The sequence below is a fragment of the Capsella rubella genome, unplaced genomic scaffold (genome assembly GCF_000375325.1).
Source record: "Capsella rubella cultivar Monte Gargano unplaced genomic scaffold, Caprub1_0 scaffold_4, whole genome shotgun sequence".
NCBI classification, from domain to species: Eukaryota; Viridiplantae; Streptophyta; class Magnoliopsida; order Brassicales; family Brassicaceae; genus Capsella; species Capsella rubella.
This window is the reverse complement of record NW_006238920.1, coordinates 8,319,087-8,343,135: the sequence shown is the minus strand read 5'-3', so window position 1 is coordinate 8,343,135 and position 24,049 is coordinate 8,319,087. Positions and strand designations below refer to the sequence as shown.

The 24,049-nt window shown below is 36.7% G+C and overlaps 3 protein-coding genes across 6 annotated transcripts; 1 reads left to right on the top strand and 2 right to left on the bottom strand.

Annotated features, from left to right (window-relative positions):
- Positions 1-529: 529 nt before the first annotated feature.
- On the top strand, positions 530-1,419 carry LOC17889223 (cysteine proteinase inhibitor 2). Its single transcript, XM_006296179.2, has 2 exons — positions 530-896; positions 991-1,419. Exons 1-2 carry the CDS (start codon positions 739-741, stop codon positions 1,265-1,267), a joined length of 435 nt encoding a protein of 144 aa, XP_006296241.1. The 5' UTR covers positions 530-738; the 3' UTR covers positions 1,268-1,419.
- A 14-nt stretch (positions 1,420-1,433) lies between these two features.
- LOC17888755 (DNA repair protein RAD50) lies at positions 1,434-9,688 on the bottom strand. The gene is made up of 27 exons (XM_006295936.2): positions 9,491-9,688; positions 9,308-9,394; positions 9,002-9,169; positions 8,542-8,717; positions 8,328-8,442; positions 7,873-8,101; positions 7,526-7,704; positions 7,270-7,440; positions 7,084-7,188; positions 6,890-6,997; positions 6,579-6,790; positions 6,398-6,490; positions 6,126-6,253; positions 5,731-5,845; positions 5,475-5,604; positions 5,154-5,363; positions 4,809-5,017; positions 4,467-4,668; positions 3,831-4,000; positions 3,434-3,758; positions 2,937-3,062; positions 2,799-2,851; positions 2,532-2,682; positions 2,394-2,456; positions 2,150-2,283; positions 1,830-1,958; positions 1,434-1,725 (listed from the first exon to the last, which is right to left on the bottom strand). Exons 1-27 carry the CDS (start codon positions 9,611-9,613, stop codon positions 1,686-1,688), a joined length of 3,951 nt encoding a protein of 1,316 aa, XP_006295998.1. The 5' UTR covers positions 9,614-9,688; the 3' UTR covers positions 1,434-1,685.
- A 375-nt stretch (positions 9,689-10,063) lies between these two features.
- Positions 10,064-22,112, bottom strand: LOC111831190 (callose synthase 2). 4 transcript variants are annotated; one of them, XM_023784987.1, is made up of 43 exons: positions 21,783-22,112; positions 20,903-21,116; positions 20,715-20,815; positions 20,490-20,611; positions 20,301-20,394; positions 20,029-20,139; positions 19,829-19,945; positions 19,651-19,743; positions 19,464-19,555; positions 19,213-19,339; positions 18,792-18,929; positions 18,624-18,700; positions 18,441-18,534; positions 18,037-18,156; positions 17,833-17,950; positions 16,998-17,335; positions 16,855-16,907; positions 16,708-16,768; positions 16,452-16,533; positions 16,313-16,362; positions 16,151-16,237; positions 15,908-16,045; positions 15,675-15,772; positions 15,492-15,576; positions 15,249-15,409; positions 15,048-15,171; positions 14,862-14,959; positions 14,653-14,782; positions 14,377-14,528; positions 14,098-14,207; positions 13,891-14,016; positions 13,692-13,760; positions 13,408-13,597; positions 13,174-13,333; positions 12,825-12,944; positions 12,607-12,725; positions 12,445-12,528; positions 12,249-12,361; positions 11,934-12,163; positions 11,041-11,841; positions 10,905-10,955; positions 10,579-10,764; positions 10,064-10,473 (listed from the first exon to the last, which is right to left on the bottom strand). In XM_023784987.1, exons 2-43 carry the CDS (start codon positions 21,087-21,089, stop codon positions 10,225-10,227), a joined length of 5,856 nt encoding a protein of 1,951 aa, XP_023640755.1. In that variant the 5' UTR covers positions 21,090-21,116; positions 21,783-22,112; the 3' UTR covers positions 10,064-10,224. The 4 variants fall into 4 exon arrangements, with proteins under 4 accessions (XP_023640755.1, XP_023640757.1, XP_023640756.1 ...); XM_023784989.1 differs by having other exon boundaries at positions 20,903-21,102; XM_023784988.1 differs by lacking the exon at positions 21,783-22,112 and adding an exon at positions 21,393-21,604.
- Positions 22,113-24,049: the final 1,937 nt, after the last annotated feature.

The following is a 24,049-nucleotide window of genomic DNA, read 5'->3' as shown; positions in this document are numbered from 1 at the left end:
GCAATCGCAAGCTTAGCTGATGACAGAAACAATGTTCACATTTAAAATAATAAAAAAAATCATATAAAAAGAGGTTGAACATAAGATGTTTTCTTTTATATACAAGGACATTCACAGTTTCCGAAATTTCTGTCTTTTAACATATTACCGGATCTACCAAATTATATGATGAAATAACATATGTAACATATCATGAGAAGTTTAAAATAAGGTTTCACATTCTCTCATCTGAATTCCAACAATACATATGGACTAGTTGACCCATCAAAAACACCAGAAAAAGATTGGTTTGATTCATTCAATTGCTTAAAAGAATATCCAATTGTTTGATTCATTCCATATTTAGAACGAATAATTATTAATCCGGTTAATAATGGAAACAAAACTACCGAAATGAGCAAAGTCACATACGTTAAAAAGGGTGGGGGCTCACTTCACGTGGAGGGGGAGGGGAGACTTGGATCAGAAAGTAACTTAAAAGATGCGGAACCCCGAAGGTGCCGATGGCATGGGGAACCCCAATTTCATTCACGTACACCCAAACACCAAACATCAACTCTCTTTCCTCTCTATATAAACACTTCTCTCTCCCTCTCTTTCTCTCCCACACACACACACACAAAATATACAGCAATCAGTCTCATAGGGAAAACAAAACAAGCTTTAAAGAGAGACATTACGAGGCAACACAAATCACACAAAAGATCAGACTGAAGTCAAAGAAGAAGGGTAAAAAAAATGTTAATGAAGGTCTCTCTTGTATTGTCACTGTTAGGGTTTCTGGTGATCGCAGTCATGACTCCCTCGGCAAACGCTTTAAGGAAGTCCGTCGTTCTCGGAGGGAAGTCAGATGTTCCAAATGTTAAGGCCAACAGGGAAATTCAACAACTTGGAAGGTATGCATATATGATAGTATGATACATTCACTTAATACATATACATATGTTCGTATGTATAAATTAGAAATGTGATGTGATCGTGTGATCTCAGGTACTGCGTGGAGCAGTTCAACCAACGGGAACAGAGCGAGGAAGGAAACGTCGAATCGATTGCCAAAACTGATACAGACATGTCAAATCCATTGATGTTTAGCCGAGTTGTGTCGGCTCAGAAACAGGTCGTCGCTGGGACCAAATACTATCTAAGGATTGAAGTGACTCAACCCAATGGATCCACCAGGATGTTTGACTCAGTTGTGGTTATTCAACCATGGCTTCATTCTAAGCAGTTGCTCGGTTTCACTCCTGTTGTTAGTCCTATCTACTAACTTCATTTCATATTCTACTTAAAAGTTATACCACAAATTTCCACAATATGATCAAGAAAAGACAAAAAAGCCTATGGTACGAAACTATTAACAATGGTTGATAGTTTGTTGTAATGATGTTGTTAATAAATAAAGACAAGATGTTAAGAAGATATGATGCGACTTGTTGAGATATCAAAACCATCAACAAACTTGGGATGTTCCATCTCTTTACAAAAATATAACTTAAAAGGGTTCAAAAAGAGGCCACTACATACCCATTTTTCAGTTTAATTAAAAATTTTCCACACATCTGATCGATAAAGAGTTGTATATAACAGCGCCAAGAAAGATACAAATAGTTTTGTAAATAGATGAGCTTACCGTTAGACATTAGCTAAATCTGTTATGTTGGTTTATAGAGCAAGCAACCAGTTCGTCAATCAAAGATCTCTTGAGCCTCGATTATGCTGTGCTGCCTGAGAAGATCACAGAGTTGTGAAGTTTCAGATCTTAGATTCAGAGAAAATGGAAAAGCATGAACAGAAAGAAGAAGATATGAGAGCAATAGGGTTTTGCTTACATATCATCTTTTGCGACCCGGTAATATTTTTCAGCATGTTGCCGCTGGCCAATCATTTGAGCAAAGCGTTCATCATGGGTAATGACTATGAGCTGGAAATTCTCTTGGCCCTTTCTGTCTTCCATGATCCTGGAGAATGCAATGCAATAATGTGGTCCAATGTTGAGGCCATGGTCTTAGGATGTGTAACAACGTTAAGGCAGGGTAAATATCATAATAATGATTCCAGTGTTTAGATAGTTAAATTTTCTATGCAAGAGGAATTATATGTACCCATGTATCATCATCATGTCATTAAAGGTATGGATCGTAAATCTGACCTAAGAAGAGCTCCTGCAAGAGATTCTGAATTGGGCCCATCCAGGTTTGTAGTTGGCTCGTCAAGGGCTAATATTCCACAGTTTAAGCAAAATGTCTCTGCTAAAGCCAACCTAATAATCAATGAAGCAAGAACCTGCAGGAGAAGACGAAGAAGAAAATGATCACCTGAGTTAAACAACGAAGCTTAAAAGATTATTGAACTGACAAAGATGCTTCTACATGAGCGAATTTAGAACAACTCGCCTTTTGACCTGCGCTGCATCTTCCTCTCATTTCAAGTTCTGTATCACCAGTCTGCATAAGAACCTAAGAAAAAACAAGGTTTACCACAATGTTAATGGTGACCAAATGGTAAAGCATGTTGTCGATTCTGTAGCATACCTTGTAGCTGTAAGAGCGGGTGCCTGCACCTTCGGAATCCGAGTGTATTCGTATGTAATCCATATCTTGACCTCTGTATGTCTGCTGCCACAGTTCCCTTATAATCTTATTAATTTCCTCCATTTTCATTGTGTGGAACCGCATTAGTGCTCTGTAAGTATTCAATAAGATGGAAATCTATGTTAAAAACTGCAGACTAAATGTTAGATAGTCTAAATTGAAAAACAACTAGCCAGAAGCTTATATTAGGACTCGAAAACAGCTTACTTGTCAAGGGCATTGTAGTATCTATCCAAGTCTTTATTTGCCATTTCAGTTGTCTGCAAAAATGAAATGTTCAATTAAACATAGAGTGGAATTTTGTTCATCATTCAGGCACTGCCACAAGGTAATACTACTACTTACCTTTAGTTGGATCAGTTGATCAAAGTGCCGCTTATCTATGTCCTTGTATTGTGCCTGTTTTAGCTCCACTCTGTTTTTTGAAATACTGCTCTCGTAAACAGACACTGTTCCACGACATCGGTTCAGCTACAGGAAAAAAATCATTATTCTTTAAGCACAATAAAATAGGTTCTGAAACCTTTAAATGGATAAATTATCTTTAGATAATCCAAAAATACACAGGATAACTCGATGTTCACACATATCAGTTGCTAACAGCCACGAGTAACGGTAGTCAGTGGAGAAAATCTGTTACCTATAACTGATCATTTTAAAATTATATATATTTTGGCTATCCTGAAACAAGTATATAAAGACAACCACCTCGGATATTAAATACTCAAATCGGAGAAACGCACGATCTTACACTCACCATCATGCAGAACAAACGAATAACTAACCAGAGATACCAAAATAAAATCAGAGTGACTGCTATAAATATATAAGAATCTGCTCACCTCTGAAAGAAGTCTTTCTCTTTCCCGTGATATCTTTACCATTTCCGCTTCAACTGCGGGAATCCCACCAATATTCAATATTTGCTCTTCCAATGATTCAATTTCACGTGTAAGCTCCTCAACTTTTGCTTTTGTTGTTCGGTAGTTCAAGTTATCCTCTATATTTCTTCTCAGTTGATCTTGATTCCGCATCAAGTCTTTATTTTTGTTCAGTTCACCTGCAAGTTCATTCTTTCTAGCTTCATTGCTCTGAAGCTGAGATTCAGATAACCGCTGCTTTTCTAGAATATCATTTAGGCGCTCTCCTTTCTTCAGTTCATGATACCTAGTGAAGCAGTTGTAAGCATATCTGGTACACAGGATAGTAATGAATTAACCTTTGGCTAGCAGAACATACTCATTTATCTTAGAACTGGCCTTGAGCAATGCCTCAACTTCTTGTTGGTAGTTTCTCTTTCTCTCAGCCAGTTCTTCATACTCTTGATTACGTCTAACCTTCATATCATTGTAGTTACTCAGCAACTGCTCCTTTTCCTTGGCCAACGGGCCAAGTGCCTCGGTTAAATACTGAAAATAATGAAACGAACAATAAATTCAAGGATTCTAACAGAGAAAAATTGAAACAACAATAACAGAAGACTGAAGTCTACTTTTTGCATGTTTCGAAGAACTACTTGAACACATTTCAATGAATGAACAAAAAAATATACTCGAAGCTTTTCAAATTCGAAAATCTTGAACAGTTACAAGCACTATACCATCCAACTCAAGAGGATGTTATTGCTACCCATTTCTTATGTATTCTCTACATATCTATGTTGAATTGCATTGCGTTACTAGTAGCAAATTTAATCAGAAAGACAATGATTCACTAATCTGTTTCATCACATTCCGCCAATTGTAGTACTCTCGTTCATGATCATGGACCTAATAAATTAAGACCTTTATAGTCGCCAATGAACAACGGACTTTGATATAGTGCCACACATAAATGCATGTGGATAACAATCTAAAAAGCTCTTATAAGTTGCACCTTCACGTCAAGGTCAAGTTGACTTTTCTCCTCGGCTAAACGCTCTAGGTCTTCTTCTGCCTTTGTAACATCACGTAACAAATTGGCTGCCTTAGCCTTCTCCTCCCTTACTGCATGCCATCTGGCCTGGAGGCATGATATATCACGTTCCATGTAAATCTGGTCATCTCTAAGTTTCTCCAGCTCATTGTGCAATTTATCCCTGTTCAAGGATACAAAAGGAAGATATTATTGGAAAAATGTGTCTGCCAGACTAAGAAACGTCCAATGAAGAGAAATATGTTTTACCCTACATAAATTCAGAGTACTTTTTTTTTATGCACCCAACTACAGAGTACTTACTTGCTGCTTTGGAGGCTATTTAATTCTGATTGGATTTCTTCCATAGTTTTAACCCCAAGACCCCTGAAATCGAGCTTATATTCAAGATCTTCTATTTGCTTTTGGTAGGATACGATTTCCTGTAAGATCCTGTCAGCATTTTCCAGGGGCTGCACCAGTGCTTCAATTGAGTCTTTGTCAGCTTTTATTTGGGCTGAGATGCCTAATACCTGAAGACATACACATATATAATTTGAGATGCTATGAACTGGAATTAAGATTTTCCAGCTTGTGAACATAAGAACATGATTAAGTGGAAACAAAGCAAGCAGAAAACAGCAAGATTTCTAATGATCCCCAACTCACATCATCAAGAGCTTGAGACTTCTGATCCAGCTCTTCTGTATGCTCTTGCAAAGTTTTCTCAGCGAGAGGAATAATTTCATTAGTTAGTTTCGAGTACTCTTCAAAAATTCCTCGTAGTTTGTCCAGCTGCTGAAATACAGAGTCCGAATTGGAAGACTGCACTGCTAACATTTTGAGATGCTCCGCCGAGCTTGAAGCATTTAGCCTTTGCTGTATTTGAAAAGAAATTTTACATACTTAAATAAAGAGACGTACAGTTATTATAGAAGCATCAAATAATTTGAATCGTGAGGTAAAAAACAGGGGGAAAGTTTGTGTAACCTTCTTAACAAAGCTATCCTCTTCTTCAGATGTAAAAGAGCGCTCACAGCAAGGACAAAAATGACGTGAACGTGCTACCTCCTCAAAAGGTTCAAACATCTGGCGCATACCAGTTGCCATGTTATATTTTCTGCGAACACAGACCAGAAACAGAACTACGCTTTTGAGTGCAACACAGGAATATATTGGCATTCACGCAAACATGTGGGGTGATGGGGTGGTGGTATGGAAACAGTCGCCAGTTTTGACCACAAACCTTTTATGTTCATCTCTTATCTCCTTAGCTGACTCCAACAATTTGGGATAAGCATCAATGGTAACCGATTCCTGTTTTAAAGCCTGAAGCTTGGACTCAATGTATCTCTTTCTTGCTGCATAAAAATACTCAAGTCAGATTAAGTGCATAGATATTTTCTAATGATCCACTATGTACTGACAATGGATTTCTCATCTGTGTTACAAATGCCAATTCAGGTACGTTGTAGAAAACGAAAATCAAATAACGGGGGTGATAGATGATACTCTATATAACATGGTCTAATAATTGGTATGACTGACAAAGTTGTCTAGAAAATGATATCCACAACTTAAGGCGCTAGTCAGAGAACTGACCAATAGATATCTAACTTCAAATTATACAGCAGTGCTTACATTCTGTATCCTTGTTATGCTTGAATAGACCATTGTTTACTTCTTGTATCTTCATCTGCAACATGTTGACCTCCTTTTCTGCTTCTCGGGATTTCAAACTCAGCTCACTATATTCCCTTTCAATTGATCTAAACCAAAGAGAAAACAAAATACATAAAAAAAAATTTGAGATATATTTGAACACCTGAAGTAGCAAGCTTTTCTCTCTTTGTTTTGGGATCCGATATCTTACATTAATCACCATAACTTAATAAGTTAAGTAAAAACACTACCTCAGGGCTTGATCTATTTCCTTCTTCATATCCTTCTCGGGCGGCAATCTCCCCTTCAGCACCCCTCTTATTCGATCCTTGCACTCATCTATTCTGGTAAATAGCTTTAGAGCGTGAAAAAAATGGATTGATAAAAGAAAAAAGAAAAAAACTTGACAAAAGCATTTGTTAGTGAGATCACATCTTTTTGTGTTTCTTCCTAAGATTCTCCTGTTCCGTCTTCCTCAAAGACAATTTCACTCTATCCTCAGCATCACCAGCCATAACGTCCCTTTCTCGATTCAGTGTTTTAATTTTATGCTCCATGCTATATATCTCATGCTGTTTCTTTTCTATATTGGCTTCAAATTCCCTTTCTGAATTCTGTTTAGTCTTTCTCTCAAGCTCAAGTTGCTGTGCAAACGCAGATGATGGCAAAATAAGGCACATATACCAAGGGCAAAGTCATCAAGACCAAAATCATGTAATTAAATCAGGGGAAAAAAGCAATACCACTTGTTTCTCTCTTTCATCAGTTTGTTTAACATCCACGGTGGAAATTTCATATTCAAATGAATCACGCTCAATTTCTTTCTCTTCTATGCGTTTTGATACGCCCATCTGCATAAGTCACCATCAAAAGTAAAAGAGTTAAACTTTAGATCGTTAATGGAGGATTGGGTAGAGTTCCAAATGGTGAGCCACACCTTGATTTCATCTTTGGCTCGTTTCTGAGCTTCGATACTTTTCCAACGGTCATTAGCATCCATATAGCAATCCCAAGCCGTACTTAGAGCAGTTTCATTTGATTTCTGAGATGACAGTCAAAATCTCTAACGATGTCAACATATGCAATACATTGACTTTCTGGATAAAATAAAGAATGTGTGTACCTTCTTATCAAGCAAGTCTATCTCAAGTTCACCCAGTCTTGATTTTATTCGATTTGTGAGATTCAAAACTACGTCAGAACTGAAGGGGGTACTAGGAACATTTCCTAAGTTGTGATGAGAAAAGATATTCTGGATGGTAGAATCTCTTTCATTCTTCAGCAGCATATGAGCCTATAAAAATATAAAGGAAAAATATTAAACTAAATGGAGAGCGAACTCCTAATATTTAAATATGTGGTAGCTTCTTTAGAGTTACTTCAGCTTCTGTTTGTAGCTTGCTGATCTCCAGCATATAGTTAGTTTTTGCATTGTGAAGCGAAGAAATGGTAGTTTGTGTGTCATCCATCTCTCTCTCCATTTTTCGAATTTTGGTCTCTAAAAGAGCAATTCTTTCTTCAAACTTGCTTTTCCATTCTTTCAATTCTTCAATGGTATCTGAACAGCAAGCATTAACAATATGTGAGATACCTCTACAAAAAGGCAAAAGTAAATTCATACAAATGCAGGGACTCAATCTGTATATTAAAAAGACCACTGTAACAATGTGCACCCAAAAGAAGAACCCCACCATCTAAAAGACAGAAAGATAATAATAGAGAAAACCTTCATTTTCCTCAGGTAATGCTGCATACTGTCTCTGCTGCTCCTTAAACAAGGTGCTCCTTTCGGCAGTTTTTCTTGATACTTGGTCCTGTAGCTTTCTCAGATCTTTTAACATCATTTCCATATTATGAACTTCAGCATCGACTTTCTGAATGCTGGTTTCCAGTTCCAACATCTGACCTTTTGAAGACTCTGTCCTTTCTTGATCTTGAGCAATGCTCTCACGAAGCTGTATAGTAGGTATGAGTATCATAGCATAAGAATAGCCCACACAGCCTAAGAAAATGCATACTATGTGTATCCAATACTAGTCTATAATTACTTTCAGAATTAAAACAATCTTGCGTCAGTGTTAATTTATTCCTTTGACTTTACAAAATCGTTCTGCATCTGTGAGCAGGGATACTGAAAATGAAAAGAATAATCAATGTCAAACAAGCTAATATCTAGCATACCTTATAAGCTGCGTCTTTCAAGGTCTGCAGATTTTCCAACTTTAACTTAAAAGTTTTAATTTCCTGAGCTTGATCCTTGTGAAGTTTCTTAATAACTTCCAGAGCCTTTGTATATCTGTTTCATGTTGAACACATGTTACAGTTTCTATGAATCGGTTTCTTCTACAACAAATACAGCAAGGATGGGATAGTTTAACAGAAATATTGGTGATACCTGGTGGCTGAGAAAATATCATCAAACTTCTTTTTCAAAGTAGAAGGATCTTGCAGTGGCCAGTTAGACTCATCTTGATGCACAAATATGACGTTTTCTAAAATAGCTTTGGACACACCCATCAAAGCTGGTATCTCCCTATCCATGTCAGCGCATCTGTAGCTGAGACATACTTTCTGCAATGGAAATTAAAAAGGAGAAAATGATTTTGCTGGAACAGATGCAAGTATAACCAGAGATATAAAACAAAGCAATAGTTGAAACCCCAGATTAGGCAGTGCGTTAGATTTTTTTTCTTCAAGAAAAAAAGGTATAAAAACATTCTATATGCAAACAAAACAAACATTGTAGGAAATATAGAAATGAAACCAAACCAAACCAAAATCAAGATATGAAATACACAGCTTAAAAGTGAGAGAAGAAACTAAATGAAAGATTTATAGGAGGAAAAAAGAGCAACCTCTCCAGTGTGAGGATTAATGGTTTGGAGCACACTCTCAATTGCCTTGTACTCCATCTTTGAAGCCTTTTGTGTCAACTGAAATGACCTTATACACACCACATCCTTCCCTGCAGCTGTCTTGAATCTCAGCTTAATTTGTGCTTTTGTCTCCGTTTCCCCAGCAACCTATAACAATATAAAAAAACCCATCTCTTATTCAATGAAAATCTCCGAAAATTTTCCCAGGAAACCAATGAAATTCAATTTGAACAGAAGAAGCTTGCATGAATCAACAATAGAACTGAGAATCTAAAGAAAACAAACCTTAGGGTCATGAATAAAGCTGTGGCCAGACCTCGCGTTTGGTGGCAACTCTCCTGTACAAGATACCTTCAAGCACTCTATAATCGTCTGCAAAAATGACGAAATAATAGACACAGATTAATCCCTTACGGAGGCGAAATTGGGAGTGAAGTGAAGAGGAGAAGGGAGTGTTAAGTTTTTTACAGTTTTGCCGGCACCGTTGGCACCAACGATTAGGGTTAAAGGTCTGAAGAAAGTAACGACGTTCTTATTTTCTGGGTCGAAGCTTCTGATACCCTTGATCAGCATTTTGTCGACCGTACTCATCTTTTACCTTGAGGGATTACAGAAACGAGCAGGTGGAGAAGAAAAGGTATGGAGGTGACTTGGTGACGCTCACAGCACAAGTTAAACCCAGAAAGGGTTTTGCGGGAAAATTTCGACAGTCGAAGCGGAAAAGTTGGAAACTGGCAAAGAAGACGAGTTGAAGCGCGAGAGACCGGTTTAATAACCGAACCGAATTGTACCAGTTTGGTATTCTTCGGCTTTTACCTGCTCTTCTCAGTGTAGCTTCTCATAATCCGGAAAAAAAATTCTAGAGGTTCAAACCGGTTCGAATCAATTTTAAAACAAAGTATAACCGATCCAATTAAAACCTTGCCAAACCAATCTACACTACAGTTATATTTCAGATTTGATAGCAATTTTCTAAAACCGATGATTCAACAAATCAAGTAACCCGAGCCGAAACCAAATCAAAATCTCGGCTTAGACCAATCGTAGAAAGAACCATAGATTATACTTGGAAGGACGTAATAATATAGGCATAAATGTCTTTTTGATAGTATAAATAATTATATACATGTGTATATTACTGATGCTAAAAAAAACATTTGTATATTACTCGCTGTTTCTTTCCTTACATATATGATTTTGTTTCACTCCTTGTTCTTGGAAGATCTGTCTTTTCTTTGACCACCAAGAATACGAGAAATCTGCAAACCTCTGCTAAATGCTTGGTTAAAGAGCATTCTTGTCTGAAACTCAGACACGAAAGGGAACCATGCTAAGAACGCTACGGGAGTGAACAAAAGCAAACCCATCAGAATCTCATAACCTCGAGCGAGCGTTCTAACCGATGACCAGAATCCTAACCGATGTATCAGCGGCTTACAAGCTTGTGCGATCTGAAAATCAAAAGAATGTTTTGAATTAATTGCTGATAGCAACCCTATCTCACAAACCAGACAGACACAAAAGATATCTTCAAACCTTTTCGGAGGAGAACTTACCAGTAACATTCCCCACCCGGTTGGCATGAAGGCGAGCATACAAAGGAAGATGTCCTTGGGTGTTAAAAGACGAAGAGCTATGAAAGTAATGAGGATTCCAAGAAATGTGAGGAACACAAAACCCTTGATGATCCTGAAGAGAAGCTGAAAGTTTGTGCTGAACCGTTGTCTTCCCATACCCAAACCCTGTGATTAGTTACGTTTAGTTTAGTAACCGCTAAATCCAGCTTAAAACAATCTCGATTTAGCATAAGATTTGTCCGTCTCTTATATAGAAAGAACTCAAATGGTGAAATGAATGTTCATAGAGTTAGTTACCACCATACCTTCACAATGAGTAAAATGAATAAGATCACGAACCATGAAGCTCCATAAATCTGTGAAACAACGAGAATCAGTTTATGAAAAACCGAGAGTTTCAGTAGATAAGAAGAGTAACCTGAGATGAGTAAGCTCTCTCACCCACAAACTTTGATTTTCCTGTTTAAAAGTGCTGAGTTGATACACAAGTCCGTACTGAAAGATGAAGAAGCGCAAAGCCAAAACAATCTCGAGGATGATACCACGTTTTCCTGAGTGTCGAAGATGTCCTATTTCCTTCTCCCACCAGGATTCCCAACTCTTTTCTGGAGGAACACCAATACCCCCTCGATTATATATCCATTTATTCCAATCTGTCCAGTCATCTACAATCTTTTGCCACTCGAAACCAGAGGGATTAAATAAGAAAGGAGCAAAAAGCCAAGTCACCACCATGAACCATATCGATACGGTAATCAGAATATATGTAACTACGCCTCTATAGGCATGGCCAAATATCTGATACACAAGGAGGAGAATCATCAGCTCAATACCCTTCACAAAATGACTACGCGAGTAGAATCTATAGTTTTCAGCAAATTTGGCATGAAACACCACAAATCCACGCCCAGTTCCTCTATATTCCGCGCCTCCATGGAATAATGTTCGACCATAGTAATGAGTTTTTGTACCGAGTTGGAACGTGAAAAATACGGAAGCAAGTTGTAACTGCATCAGTACAAAATCAATCAAGGCGTTATGAAATCCCCTCTCAAGGCCTATCTCCATCATCATTGGTAAAGCCATTAAGAAACCAATCTGCACAAATGATTGAGAAGCAAGTGCGGCTTGAAGAGGCATGTTTGAACGAAAAGCTTTCTGGTTGCTCAATCCTTCTTCAAGACCACTCAGAACAAGATACAGCCGGCCATAAAGAAATACATAGACCGTAAGCACAGTTAACTGTAAGAGACACAAATGTATCAGACTGAGACAAAATTCTCGTGTATCGTACTGGTTGTGAGATAAGATTAGAAAAAGGGATTTTGACCTACCATGGTACTGAAATAGAATCCAATTGTAGTGAAATAACAAGAAAGCATACGGAAGAAATCAAATCGGTGCCCCAGCCTATATAGATCACGGCTTAGGGTTTGCTCCCCGTTTCCATTAGCTATCTTTGCCTCAAACATTGAAATCTGGTTGAGCCCCACATCTCTCCCTTTACCAACTTGTATGTATTCATGATGAGTCACATTACCTTCACGAAGAGTAGAGTTGAAACCTGAAAACAGCAAAAGCATGAGAAACATATGGAGCCAGATCATAATAAGTGTCACCAGAGAAAGGTGATGAAGCAAAGCAAGTACCTGCAAATATGTCTTCACTAAGATTGATAACTTTGGAAGCTTTGCAGACCCCTCCTCTGGTAAGGTGAAACAATCGATCAAAAATATCTGGATGGCCGTAATGGAAACGTACCCTGGGCGAGACGAAACGAAAGTTACAAATCCAGGTCTCCCTTCAGAAGATTCCAAAACGGGATATATGACAAAACAAACTTACTTCAAGGGGCTAGCTAGTACCCTCTGTCCAATAGTAACAAAGCTGTTTTCCTGATTTGACATAAACCATGCAAGAGAAGAAACACTGCCACAAGAACAAGACAAGTAGAACATCATTTTGTGCACGAAGACCAAATTGACTGTACAATTGGTACTGTGGTACCTTCCAGTGAAAATATGCTCTCTAAGTCCAAGTATTGTAGGTGTTCTTACACCTCCATGCTTTTCAAGAAACTCTTGCAGCAAGTTCCTCATTTTGAAAGCTTCCTCCATGTAATTGTCCTGTTTTATCGAATATTTAGATCAATTTTTTAACTACGAGCGTTATGAGAGTAACCTAGGATACTCAGCCAGACAAAATGAAAATTGTTCGGTGCCCACCTGGTTCATGTCTATTGTCTGTAACCCTTCACCGCGAGTAAAAATGATAGAATGGTTCTGATTCTCTGGCTTTCCCTCTCCTAGTATTGCCGGTCCTGGTAACTTAATTCTATAAATGACCTGCAGAATGAATTATAAACTCAGTTTCCAAAACTAGAAGAACACATTGATGTGGCAAATGTTTTTCAGGAAATGCATGCAAATGAGAAAAACACAAGAAAACAGCCAAAGAAGATGGAATGAAAAAACCTCATATGTTACTTGAGACTTGAGGGCCTCACTTACAGAAATAGCACCAATGTTTAAAGTGTTCTAGACAGTTTTTATCAAATTATCTTGAATCTTTTACCTGGTCTAGTGTTTGCACAGATTCAGAAGAATCCATAGCTTTGGTCTGCGGAGCGGCTTTAACGAGGGCGGAGTAGTAAATTTTTTCGTCTGCCCCTTTGTAGCTGTCTTTATGTGTTTGCTCAACCTCATCGATATAAGCAACACGTAGAGATGGGTACCTGCAACAGAGAAATAGTATGCTTAACTCTGAGAAAGACATAAACATTGAAGAATTATGATGAAAAAGACATACGTAGTCATAAGCCTCAATATGTCTTTAGCACGTTGGTCACCCGATCTCTTCTGAATACTGTATTGTTGGCATGAAACCACAAAGGTGAATTTCATGTCAGCGAGTGCTTGACACTGAGCCCAAAGTGACTTTCCACTCTTTGATGCGTCTTCACTAGTTAACTCAAGGGCCTTGTACCCTTTCATTAATTCTTAAACAAAGAAAAAGCAGCTTTAGTAATGCTTACACGGTTTAAAAAAGGACAGAAGCAGTTTTAGTAACGGTGATATAGATTTCTAGGGCACCTTCATCTTTTGCCATATCAAGGAAGGCTTGGAGCTCCAAAGCCTTTCGGTAATACATCATGCCTCGCACTGGTTGATCAAAATCAGAACAAATCACATGAAAAATACATACAACTCATAGCTAAACAAATTATACTGCAGCTAAAACGTGAACCAGAGTGTCTCCTCTTATACTAATAAAACGTGAAAAACTACATACCAGTTTTGGTTAGTGTTTGGCCTCTGTATGATGCCCACAGACGAAGTTCCTCTTCCAACTCTTCTCTTCCTCTGAGTTCTTCTTCGTTGACACATTTTACTCGTTCCAGAAAGTTTGTCCACTCATCTAAGGTAAACCACTGACTCAGTTTACAGAATTATATTCAGAACATAATTATAGAGGCACACGACAATGACAAAGTGAAACCTGGAAAGATCTTCTGCAAGTAAAAGAGTATAGAGACTCCATCTTCATTTTGCTTCTCCAAACCAAAAATGGAGAATAGAACATCCTCTGAATAGTATGGTGTTAGGACCCTGTGGAAAAGCAAAAAGCGGAGACAATAAGATGTTGCTATTGTATATGTACTTCTTCACCTCTCTTAGAAAAGATGGAATTAGAAAAAGATTAATCAATCATGAACATCCAGTCATACATAGGCATGCAAAATATGACCACAAGTTTATTAAAGTGAATGGAACTTACGAAAATGAAAGCATGTTACGGATTTTGGGTGCATCCGGCATTTCCATGAATAATGAATTTGAAAAGAAAGTAAGACGCCTCCGGGCTTCCAAGTTGGATGGCACATCCATAGCTGACTCTTTGACAGTAAGTAAAAGATGAAGCCTCTTGATCTGCACAATGAAAAAAAAAGAGGAATAAATAACTTAAACGATCCTTAGGCAATAGAGATCACATACACCACTATTGCAGAAACAAGAATGAAGCACATAGATGACTCTTAAAGAGGAAACTTGCTTTTTCTTTCCAGGCTTCTGTTTGAGAGTACACTGGGAATCGAAGTTGGCTAAAATATTTGCGCTGTTGATGAAGAGGAGTCATTACGTCGTACTTGACATAAGTTCCATTGTGAGTTGACTCCAGCATGCTATAGAAAGAAAAGTCTAAATGAGTATGCTTCAAACTATATTGATCAAACCATTCAGCAGGAAGCCTCATGATCATACCTTGGGACCTCTTCCTCCATTATGTCTCTTGTCACTACTTCTAACATATTCAGCAAGACGATAACAATTTGGTCCTTGTCCTCCTCTCTGTTTTGCATCTGTGGCGAGTAGTCTCCTCTCAGTTATTTTCTTTAATTCATGCTAAAGTCGCAGACATGTTCAACATGACAAGGCTACAAGACTTACCAAATATTCAATTAGGCGAACAAACTGACCATACAGATCAGGAAGAGCACTCAAGTTCAAGTCTGTAATCAGTGTTTCATTCTCTATATGTACATCAATCTTGGAGAATATTTCTTTTGTGACCCTGCTCAAAACCAATAAATTAGGAAAGCAAAAATATATTTTCAAAGTCAAAATACAAGTTAAATTTGTAAGACTTACTGTCGTTCTCGTTCTCCAACCACCAAAAAGTTTATGAGATTTTTAAAAGAGGCATAGCACTCTCTGACTGCACAAGTCATATAACTGTCAACACTCAATCTTTTTTTCAGTTCACGGTCTTTTCCGTTGCTATCTTTTGCCATATCCAAAGCTATAGGGATCTACAACAATTAGCCATAAATAATTAAAATAAGAACAGAGATCCAACCTAAGATCATAGTTTAAACCAAGATAAATACTCACCTTACTGGCCAGTAGAAAAGGTGGCCAGCGGATAAGATCCAGATCAGGATCAGCCCAATATGGCACAAGCAGGAGTTCCATTTCCCTGCATATTAATGAATATTATCAATGGACTCTGCTCCAGATAAAAGGATTTAAAAATCATTAGATTGGAAAAAGAAGGAATTTTCATGCACAGTCAACCTATTGCTAATTAAATCCTCCTCTCGGAAACTACTGATAATTTTGTTCCACATCTGAGCAAATCGTGCAGCCTCCTTGTCTTTACTAGTAGACGGAATCTGTAATTACCAAAAACAATACAACTTTGAAATGGAACTCTATCCAAAATTAATGATTTGAGAGAACAAACATTTGTTACTAAATATTGGTTTAAGCATATGCGACATTTACTGGTATAAGAGAAGTGTCCAGACCTGATCGAACTTGCGAGAGAAGGTCACCATAATCCCCCTTTTCTTTGGAGTTTCGCTCTTCTCATTTGGAACCAAGCAAGCATTAAAGGCCCCTGGTAAGGACTGAAATCTAGACCTCAACATTCCCAATGTTCGGATCTGGAAATGAAATTAACTTCTTTTCAGACATTATATTAAAAAGTGAGAGCATGCCACTTCGAGTCATATTTAATTTTAAAATTTGGAAGGAAAGCAAGTATGAACCTCTCCAAGACGTCGAAAAGCTCCATTTAAACCCCCAACCAGAGTTGATACTATAGCATACCATATTTGAGTGTCCATGAAATAAACCTGCATATAAAGTTAGCATAGATAGGGGAGAGCATAAAAAGGAAGCATATGGCAATGAAAGATATGCCAACTCACAAGAATAACAGGTGACCAGAGAGCGACCACCACACCCATATTACTCTTGGCTGGAAAAATACAAAGGAAAAAACAACTAAATTGTTTTGTAAAAATTCATTATGCAATGAGCTAAAGCCTACATTCTATTAAGCATTACCATGAGGGAAAAACTCATGCCACCGGTAGACTGATATATGAATCCGCATAATATCTTTGGTTGGTTTGACAAGAGGCTTAATCTGCTTTGAAGATGGAAAGTATGAGAAACATTTATATTTTTGGACTAATAACAAAGTCACAAGAAGTTTTCAGTGGTTGTTAGAGCAGAATCTCTTTAGCTTTTAAATGCTCCTCACAAAGTGTTCTTGTTATACTATTAAACAACATATTGAATATATGTGAAATTGTGGTACCTCTGCATAGAAACTGAATGTAAGCTTTGATATTAGAAGTACAACCCAGAACATCGTGTACCTAGATATCATCCATGAAACCTCGTTTAGCGGTGGGGTAAGAACAATCAAAATTTCAACCATAACATGCGAGTTTTACACTCTTACTTGAAAAGTGACCACGCACTTTCATGCATACCCCTCCCGATATAAAGTCTCGGCTGTGTCACCAGAAAACAAAGATCAGTCACCATCTTATTTAGCACTCACAGACTGGCGATTTATAAAGATAAGATATATGGATAATATACCTGAGACCACCACATCATCAGCATCACTATCTTAAAGTCAGACCTTTCAAGATAACGTCGGATGAATGGGAACGCAAAGAGCAACGTAGAGAGCATATTTGGGGATAAGTAGATAAGAATAACCATAATGAAAAAAGAAGGTGAGGAATTCTGGTGTCCCCCAAACCAGTTCTTTATGGTCTGCGCAAAACCAGAAGGGGTCCTCCAGCTGAATGCGTATGTTAGTGGCATGAGAACCACCCACATTGCAGCTGCAACTGCCTTGAAGATAAATCTGAGCTTCACATGGAATGACATACTATGTCTTGATTTCCAGCTTAGAGCTATATCGAGGACAGCTGAAAGTCACAAACGTTCAGAGAATAATTAGAAAGTATCAATTTCCCTTTACTAACAGCATGAAACATAATCGGATGAAACCATACAACAATATTTCTTCCTAACAAATAGGAACGCAGGCAAACATAATAAATTGTGAGATTGTAGAGAAGTGTACAACAACTGTTCCTACTCATTCACATCAAGTCTTCAAAAAAAATCTACATGTTATGGAGGGAAGATAACAATGTGGAAAGGGTGTTCCATAGGCTGAAGAGAATAGCACTTTTGTGATAGGGACACAAGCTTTTTCTCAGATATAGTAAAGTGGTCTAAAAATAATCAATGTAAAGAGCAAAGAAAGAAATAGATGTATAGGGTACATAGCTATGATTGAGATGCAAAAAATATATTAAAAAAACACTGAACACGTGTAAATTCTCATACAATTATTAGTGAAACGCATGAAAGTGGTATGAGTTACGCATGAAAGTGGTATAAGTTAATAAATCATTACCTTGTGCAAGTTTTAATATAGCTGCCGTAATGAAGATGCTCAAAACCTTTAGGAAGACATCACCTTGAAAGATGCCGCTCAAATCCCCAGATCCATTCCAAGCAATTATGATCATTGCCTTAAAAAATATATAAATGCATCAAATGACATGACCGGACAAGAATATACAAGTTTGGAAATTAATTTGCTAATAATAAGTCGTACCTGCAAAGACAGGATATAGAAACTCCACATTCTATCGAAACTTCTAAATATATGCCAGAAGGAGCGTATCTCAACAAAATTAACTTTGCCCATCCATTTATCTCCAGTTTTGGGTTTATTCTGCAGCATTGTGAACATCAAGTCATTAACTATGAAATTCTAGATACACATAGCTTAAGGGAAATAAATGGAACTCGTCTAGCGAACATTTCTGATGACTTGTTGAACTACAATCAAAATATTGTAAGTTACTCTAACAGACATCATAAACCGTTCAAGTTGAGAAATAGATTGATAATAAACAGTTAGTTTACAAATTTATGTTCCATAAGAAAAGTTCAAACTGATTTGTAAACAAAAATCAAAAGTAATGAAACACATCTCTTAGTTTCTTCTACCCATACCTCACTTTTATCAAGTCTAAGTTCTTCAGCTGTCTGACAAAAGAAATCCGCATCAGCTCGCATAGGCCACCCTAACCGAAAGCACCGAATTGACCTACAAGTTAAAAGACATGGAGATCCATCATGAAGAAATGTAAAAGACGTATCTTCCAGTATGTTACAAGATTATCAACTGCCTTGTACCAAAAATATTCATTTAAGTCGTCGTAGTTTCTCCACTCAGAATGCTTTGATTTTCCTCCTCTACTTCTCTTTGCTTCCTATAGTGCACAAATATGAAGATGAAAAAATGAATGAATTGGACCAGACAAAAGCTAAAGAAGACGAAATGATCAAGACTTGAAAACCAACCTTTGCTATTGTCTTGTATATAGGAGTTACTACTTTTTGCAGGAAAGCTTCATCTTCACCACCATATGCAGGTTTTATATGCTCCCCTGTCATTGGACTAACACTCCCAGCCAACATCCCATACAACTCAAAAGCCATCTGAACAAATTCAGAAAATTAAATTAAACACGGAGCTAGTCATAAGTAGCAAAAACCTCCTACTCGAATTAAGCATTACTAATTCTTTGCACTGCTTTATTGTTTCATCACTCTATATCATGTTTAAAGTTCTTAAATTTTACTAGTCAACTAGTAGGTATTAGCCAATATCACAATTTGATCAAACAGTGCCCTTCTTTAAACTGAACTGACTGATATTTTTAGAGAAGGACACACCACACAGACACCTAAGTTAGATAGGGTAGCTGAGTTTTTTACATACATGGTGATATATATAGCAAAGGCATTCTGGCAAAAATCTCAGGTTTGCAGCTTCTCCCCAAATTAAAAGATAGAGTCCCATGTATAGCAGTTTCCGCTGCTGAACCTCTTGTTGAATCGTTGGCAACCTACAAGCAGGAAAAAGAGAGATAACTAAGCATAAGGTTTATAATATTATTAGATCTGTTTCTATATGCCTAGGAAAGAACAAAATAAAGTCTCAAAATGAGGTGTTACAAGGAGAAGGCTCACCAAAGGCTGCTCTTCCGGCCCAAATACTTGCACCATTTTTTGTAGTTTTTGAAAAGTTTCTTCATCACTATAGTCAATGCGCGATCATCCAACTGGAGGCAGGAATTGTAATTCTAACCGTTAGTTCAGATGCAGAGGAATTACTCAAGCAAGTAACCATCATATCTAAGTTCAAAAGAACACATACTCTTGGTTGCTGTTCAGGTCTCGGAAACTGGCGAATGTGGACATTAGCAAGTAACAAAATCAAGTGTTCTCTTTGATTTGAAACATTATCTTTCTGTCATTTTAAAGTTTGGATCACAATCAGCACAGTGAGAAATTCTCAATCAACTACACTAAAACAGGATATTCAATAGCATCACCTGAAATCCAAACATAGTTTGAAGCCAATCTAGCATGTCTTCGTCAAGTTTCTTCTTGTGACCTGCTGGCCATGGTAAGCCCCTAGTGTTACGAAGTGCGATTACTGTAGCTTGTATCTGCAGAACAGTGTGAAAATATTGATTTTTTGGCCTCAAGAGACAAAAGACTATTGAAACAGTTAGTCGAATGTTTGGTTAACCTCAGGAAATCTCATTATAGCCTGATTTTGACTGTCCGGATCAAGAGGAAGAATGTTGTAAGGAACATAGATCTGGCTTTTTTCTTCCACCTTTGTATGAGCCTCCAAAATCTACCAGCAAGGAAAAGGATGACCAGAAACAAGTGAGCCAATAATTTTGGTGACCCAATTCATGGGAGTATCAAGATGTTTCAATGAAATCATGGCTAAGACCTGCATAAGAACAGAAGTAAGAGATTTAAACACGAGATATAATCTACTATCAGCTTTACCTCATCAGCCACTTCCACATCTTCTGTCTGATTAACGGCTTTCAAGACTTCAAAGAGAACAGCAGCAGTTTGATATGCCTTTGTAAGTTGAGCACTACAAGTAAAACAAATTTGTATCATAAATAAAAAACACAGAAATACAGATTTCGAGCAGCTTTGTCTGAACAAACAGTTCCATCAAACACAAACCGGTCAGCTTTGTCAGCAGCGTTTAGCAAAGCTTGAATGTATTTCTTGTAGTAATGTTGATAGAAACTTTGCATTTCGCGGGCATCACTCTTCTGCCGTCCTGCAAGAGTTGTTTCATTCTCCTGCAGAAGTTAAAGACATAAGGAAAATGACACATAACCCCCCGGCAAGACAACAGTATGAAATTGAAAACTCAAGCAGAGTAAATGAAGTAATGATATTCACCCGTTCTAACCGTTGAAGAAGCGCAGTCTTAAACTGGCGAACACCACGTCCACTTGATGTGGGATCAAGCCTGTGTGCCTTCTCAAACGCATAAAACCGACCTGAGAGAAGCATCCACGGATATTGTCAAGATCGTTTAAGATGCACAAATCACATCATCTGGTGATTTATACGTTCTTTCAACTCACATAAGTACGCGACACGTGGGTTACTAGCTTCGACTTCATTGGCTACACGAAGGATTGGAGCAATCTCCACGAGAGACGATGGCACCACTTCACTGTCCAGCATAGCCTCTCCAAGATTACCAGCAGTTTGAGTCCGCAGAATCCGCCTCTGGGGCGGTGGCGGGTCAGGTCCTCTCCTTTGAGCCATGATCTTCTAAATCCTACTCAAAATAAACTGAAGCAATTATGATGTTAAGTATCTGGCAAATAAAACAGCCGTTTTACACCACCATCAAGAACAAACTTTGAGAACTATTTCGACTGAACAGGAGCAAATCATAAGCTCATGAAAGAGATTAAAATCAAATAAAAATCCGGACCACACAGACAAAAAAGAACATGATTAGTTTCACTCCGAAGCTAAGATGAGATACACTCCTATAAGAAATTAGATATCATGGAAGATAAATGCTAAAAAGTTGCTTTTTAAGTAAAAGAAAAAGGAATCTACCAGACCAAAAAAGTAGCAGAAGATGTGTAAAGCACAAACTTTTATCACTAAACCTAATCACCCAGAACCTTGATCCACCACCACCACCACTATCTTCGCTAATCGATACTGAGACTGAAGACAACCCTAATTGTATAAGTAGCATCACTCCAACTTTGATAGTATCGACACTAAAATCAACTAGATTACAAAAAAAAAAAATCAAAATCGATAATTGATAACTAATTAAAATTACTCAGATCAAGAGCACCCAGAAGACGAATCTATAGTCTCTCTCACTCATAAGAGTTCAGTTAGAAAAAAAATTAACCCTTTTGAATCAAGCCCATATAAAACTTCCAAAATCAGAAACTAGGAGCAAAACCCAGAGAAGAATCAGAATCATTTTACCTGGGAAAGAGAGTAAAAAATTAAAGAGAAGGCGGAGGACAACGAAAACACTACGACAGCTTCAAGGAGAAGCAAGAAGAAGCTATCATCTATTTCGCCCAAAGTAGTAGTAGTAGTAGTAGTAGTATCATCAGAGAGAGAGAGAGAGAGATTTGGGGGACGGATAAAGATGATGGGGAAAAGCAACGGGAACAAGACAGGCGCCAATGGTCGGTCTTGTTGTTTGCTTAATTAATTAAGGGAATAAGATGTTTTTTTTGGTGCATCTTTGTCCAGTGTCGTCCGTCCACGACATGTTATCTCCCATATTCCTATGTTCCTTCTTTTTTACTCTTTACTCTTTAGTATAAGAAGATGCTCGCTCCTTCTCCTCCTTGTCCTCCTCCTTTGTACCACCACATCATACTATTTAACGATCTATGTTTTTCACCTAATTTTATTTTAATCATATTATATATAAGATTCTTTTATTATTCTCGTTGATTACAGAATGAAAACTGTAACCCTCTTTCAAAATACTAAAAATGGAACCCTCTCCTCGTCGAGAAGAGAGGATATTATTTTATATATGTTTAAGGTACTTCATATATTGTAGTTGTAGTACATGGGAAAAAAAAAACTACTTAGCAAAGCATAGCTTAAAACTTAAGTACACATGATGACTCTACTCTTTTTTTTTTTTTTAATCAACTTGAATAATTAGAAAACCATAATATCAACTCAATTAACAATGAATTGTTGTCGTTATTTTAAATTTAAATACCAAAAATATTAAGACACACAAAAACAGAGTTTGGCTACAAAATGCATTTGGCGGTGGTTGCAGGGCTGAAACCATGGATGGCGACAATTCTCACCCTTCCATGGTTCAGGCTCTCTTCTCTTTGCTGCACACATTTGTTGTCCTTCAACCATATCATTATTATTATTTTCGTATATTCAATAAAAGAATTTGTACATATAATACAGAACGAACGAAATTTTGTTGTTACTACAAGTCTACCACCATTTATATGGCCATTCAATACCTAATTTGTCAATGTAACGCCTTAATAAGCTAGTAACCGAAATGGATGAGTTAAATCACAAAATTAATATTGTATATTTCTATGTCTGATTTTTCAAATACAACTATGAAACAAATTCTTTTTTTTTTTAAGGCAAACTATGAAACAAATTCATATGCTATACATTATGAAAGGTAAACGAGATATATACGTGTATAAATACGTGAGAATGTCGCATTTTATACTAAACACGTGTATAAATAAGCCTTTTCCCCTTTCTTTTCTTTTTTCCGGTCAACGTATTTTTGAAATTACTATTTTGTATTTTCCATGGATACGATGATGAAAAACAACAGAAACGTGTAATGGATTTTGTTCTATAAAACAAATATATACATATGAGTCTGTATTCTTTTATAGTATATCTCTAGTATAGTTAACTACTAGTCAAAGTAATAAATGTTAAATGTCTTATAATTTTTTTTTTTTTTACGTCCTTAAAAAAAGTCTTTAAATTGATCATATACAAATGAAAGATGCTAAAACCATTTTATTTTATATTCAATGGAGTTAGCTGGTGCTCTAGCAGAATAATTTAGTTGGCTGGTAAATTTGGTTTCTTAGATTTATTTATTTTTGTTTCATTGGTTTCTATGTTTGCATGTAAATAATAAGAAAATTAGTGACATAGTGTGTTACTTATTATACCATCATTATTGATAATAACTTAGTAAATTGTAGAGTTAAAATTTGTCAAAAGCTCTTAAAAGTAATCTACATATATAAAGTTAGCTTTTTCTCTCTTCTCATGATGCCACCTAAGCATCCACCTAAGATACATTTTTGTTTTAAAATTAAAACAAATTAAAACATTCATTTAGTGCATATTTATGTTACTTATTTAATTAATAGAAATTTTATATAAATAAAAATAAATTATATAAAAAATGAAATGATAAAATAAGAAAAACAATACTTTAATTTTTTATTAGTGGTAATAATATAATTCAACTTTCATTTTAAATTAATCATAATTTAATATGTTAAATATGTTACTGAGTTTTAGAATGGAAGTAAAATTTAAATTTATGGTAGACTAAAACAACACTTATGTAATTGTATATATAAAATTATAAAAAGGAAAAATAAAATGAAAGTGAAATATTAGTTTATAACATGATCAAAAAGAAAAAAAATGATATTTCATAAATTGAATCAAATGCTTTTAATCCAAATTTGAGTATTGAAAAATAATAATTA

What these genes read in the sequence shown, in the direction of transcription:
- LOC17889223 (XM_006296179.2), top strand. Translation starts at nt 739, where the DNA reads ATGTTAATGAAGGTCTCTCTTGTATTGTCACTGTTAGGGTTTCTGGTG. An exon ending in GAAATTCAACAACTTGGAAG is followed by an intron (nt 897 to 990) that starts GTATGCATATAT and finishes GTGTGATCTCAG; the next exon opens with GTACTGCGTGGAGCAGTTCA.
- LOC17888755 (XM_006295936.2), bottom strand. Translation starts at nt 9,613, where the DNA reads ATGAGTACGGTCGACAAAATGCTGATCAAGGGTATCAGAAGCTTCGAC. An exon ending in TGAAAGACGCAGCTTATAAG is followed by an intron (nt 8,102 to 8,327) that starts GTATGCTAGATA and finishes CCTACTATACAG; the next exon opens with CTTCGTGAGAGCATTGCTCA. An exon ending in AGGATAGCTTTGTTAAGAAG is followed by an intron (nt 5,364 to 5,474) that starts GTTACACAAACT and finishes TTTCAAATACAG; the next exon opens with CAAAGGCTAAATGCTTCAAG.
- LOC111831190 (XM_023784987.1), bottom strand. Translation starts at nt 21,089, where the DNA reads ATGGCTCAAAGGAGAGGACCTGACCCGCCACCGCCCCAGAGGCGGATT. An exon ending in ATGTGGAAGTGGCTGATGAG is followed by an intron (nt 20,140 to 20,300) that starts GTAAAGCTGATA and finishes CCTTGCTGGTAG; the next exon opens with ATTTTGGAGGCTCATACAAA. An exon ending in ATGGAGGAAGAGGTCCCAAG is followed by an intron (nt 14,783 to 14,861) that starts GTATGATCATGA and finishes TTCTTTCTATAG; the next exon opens with CATGCTGGAGTCAACTCACA.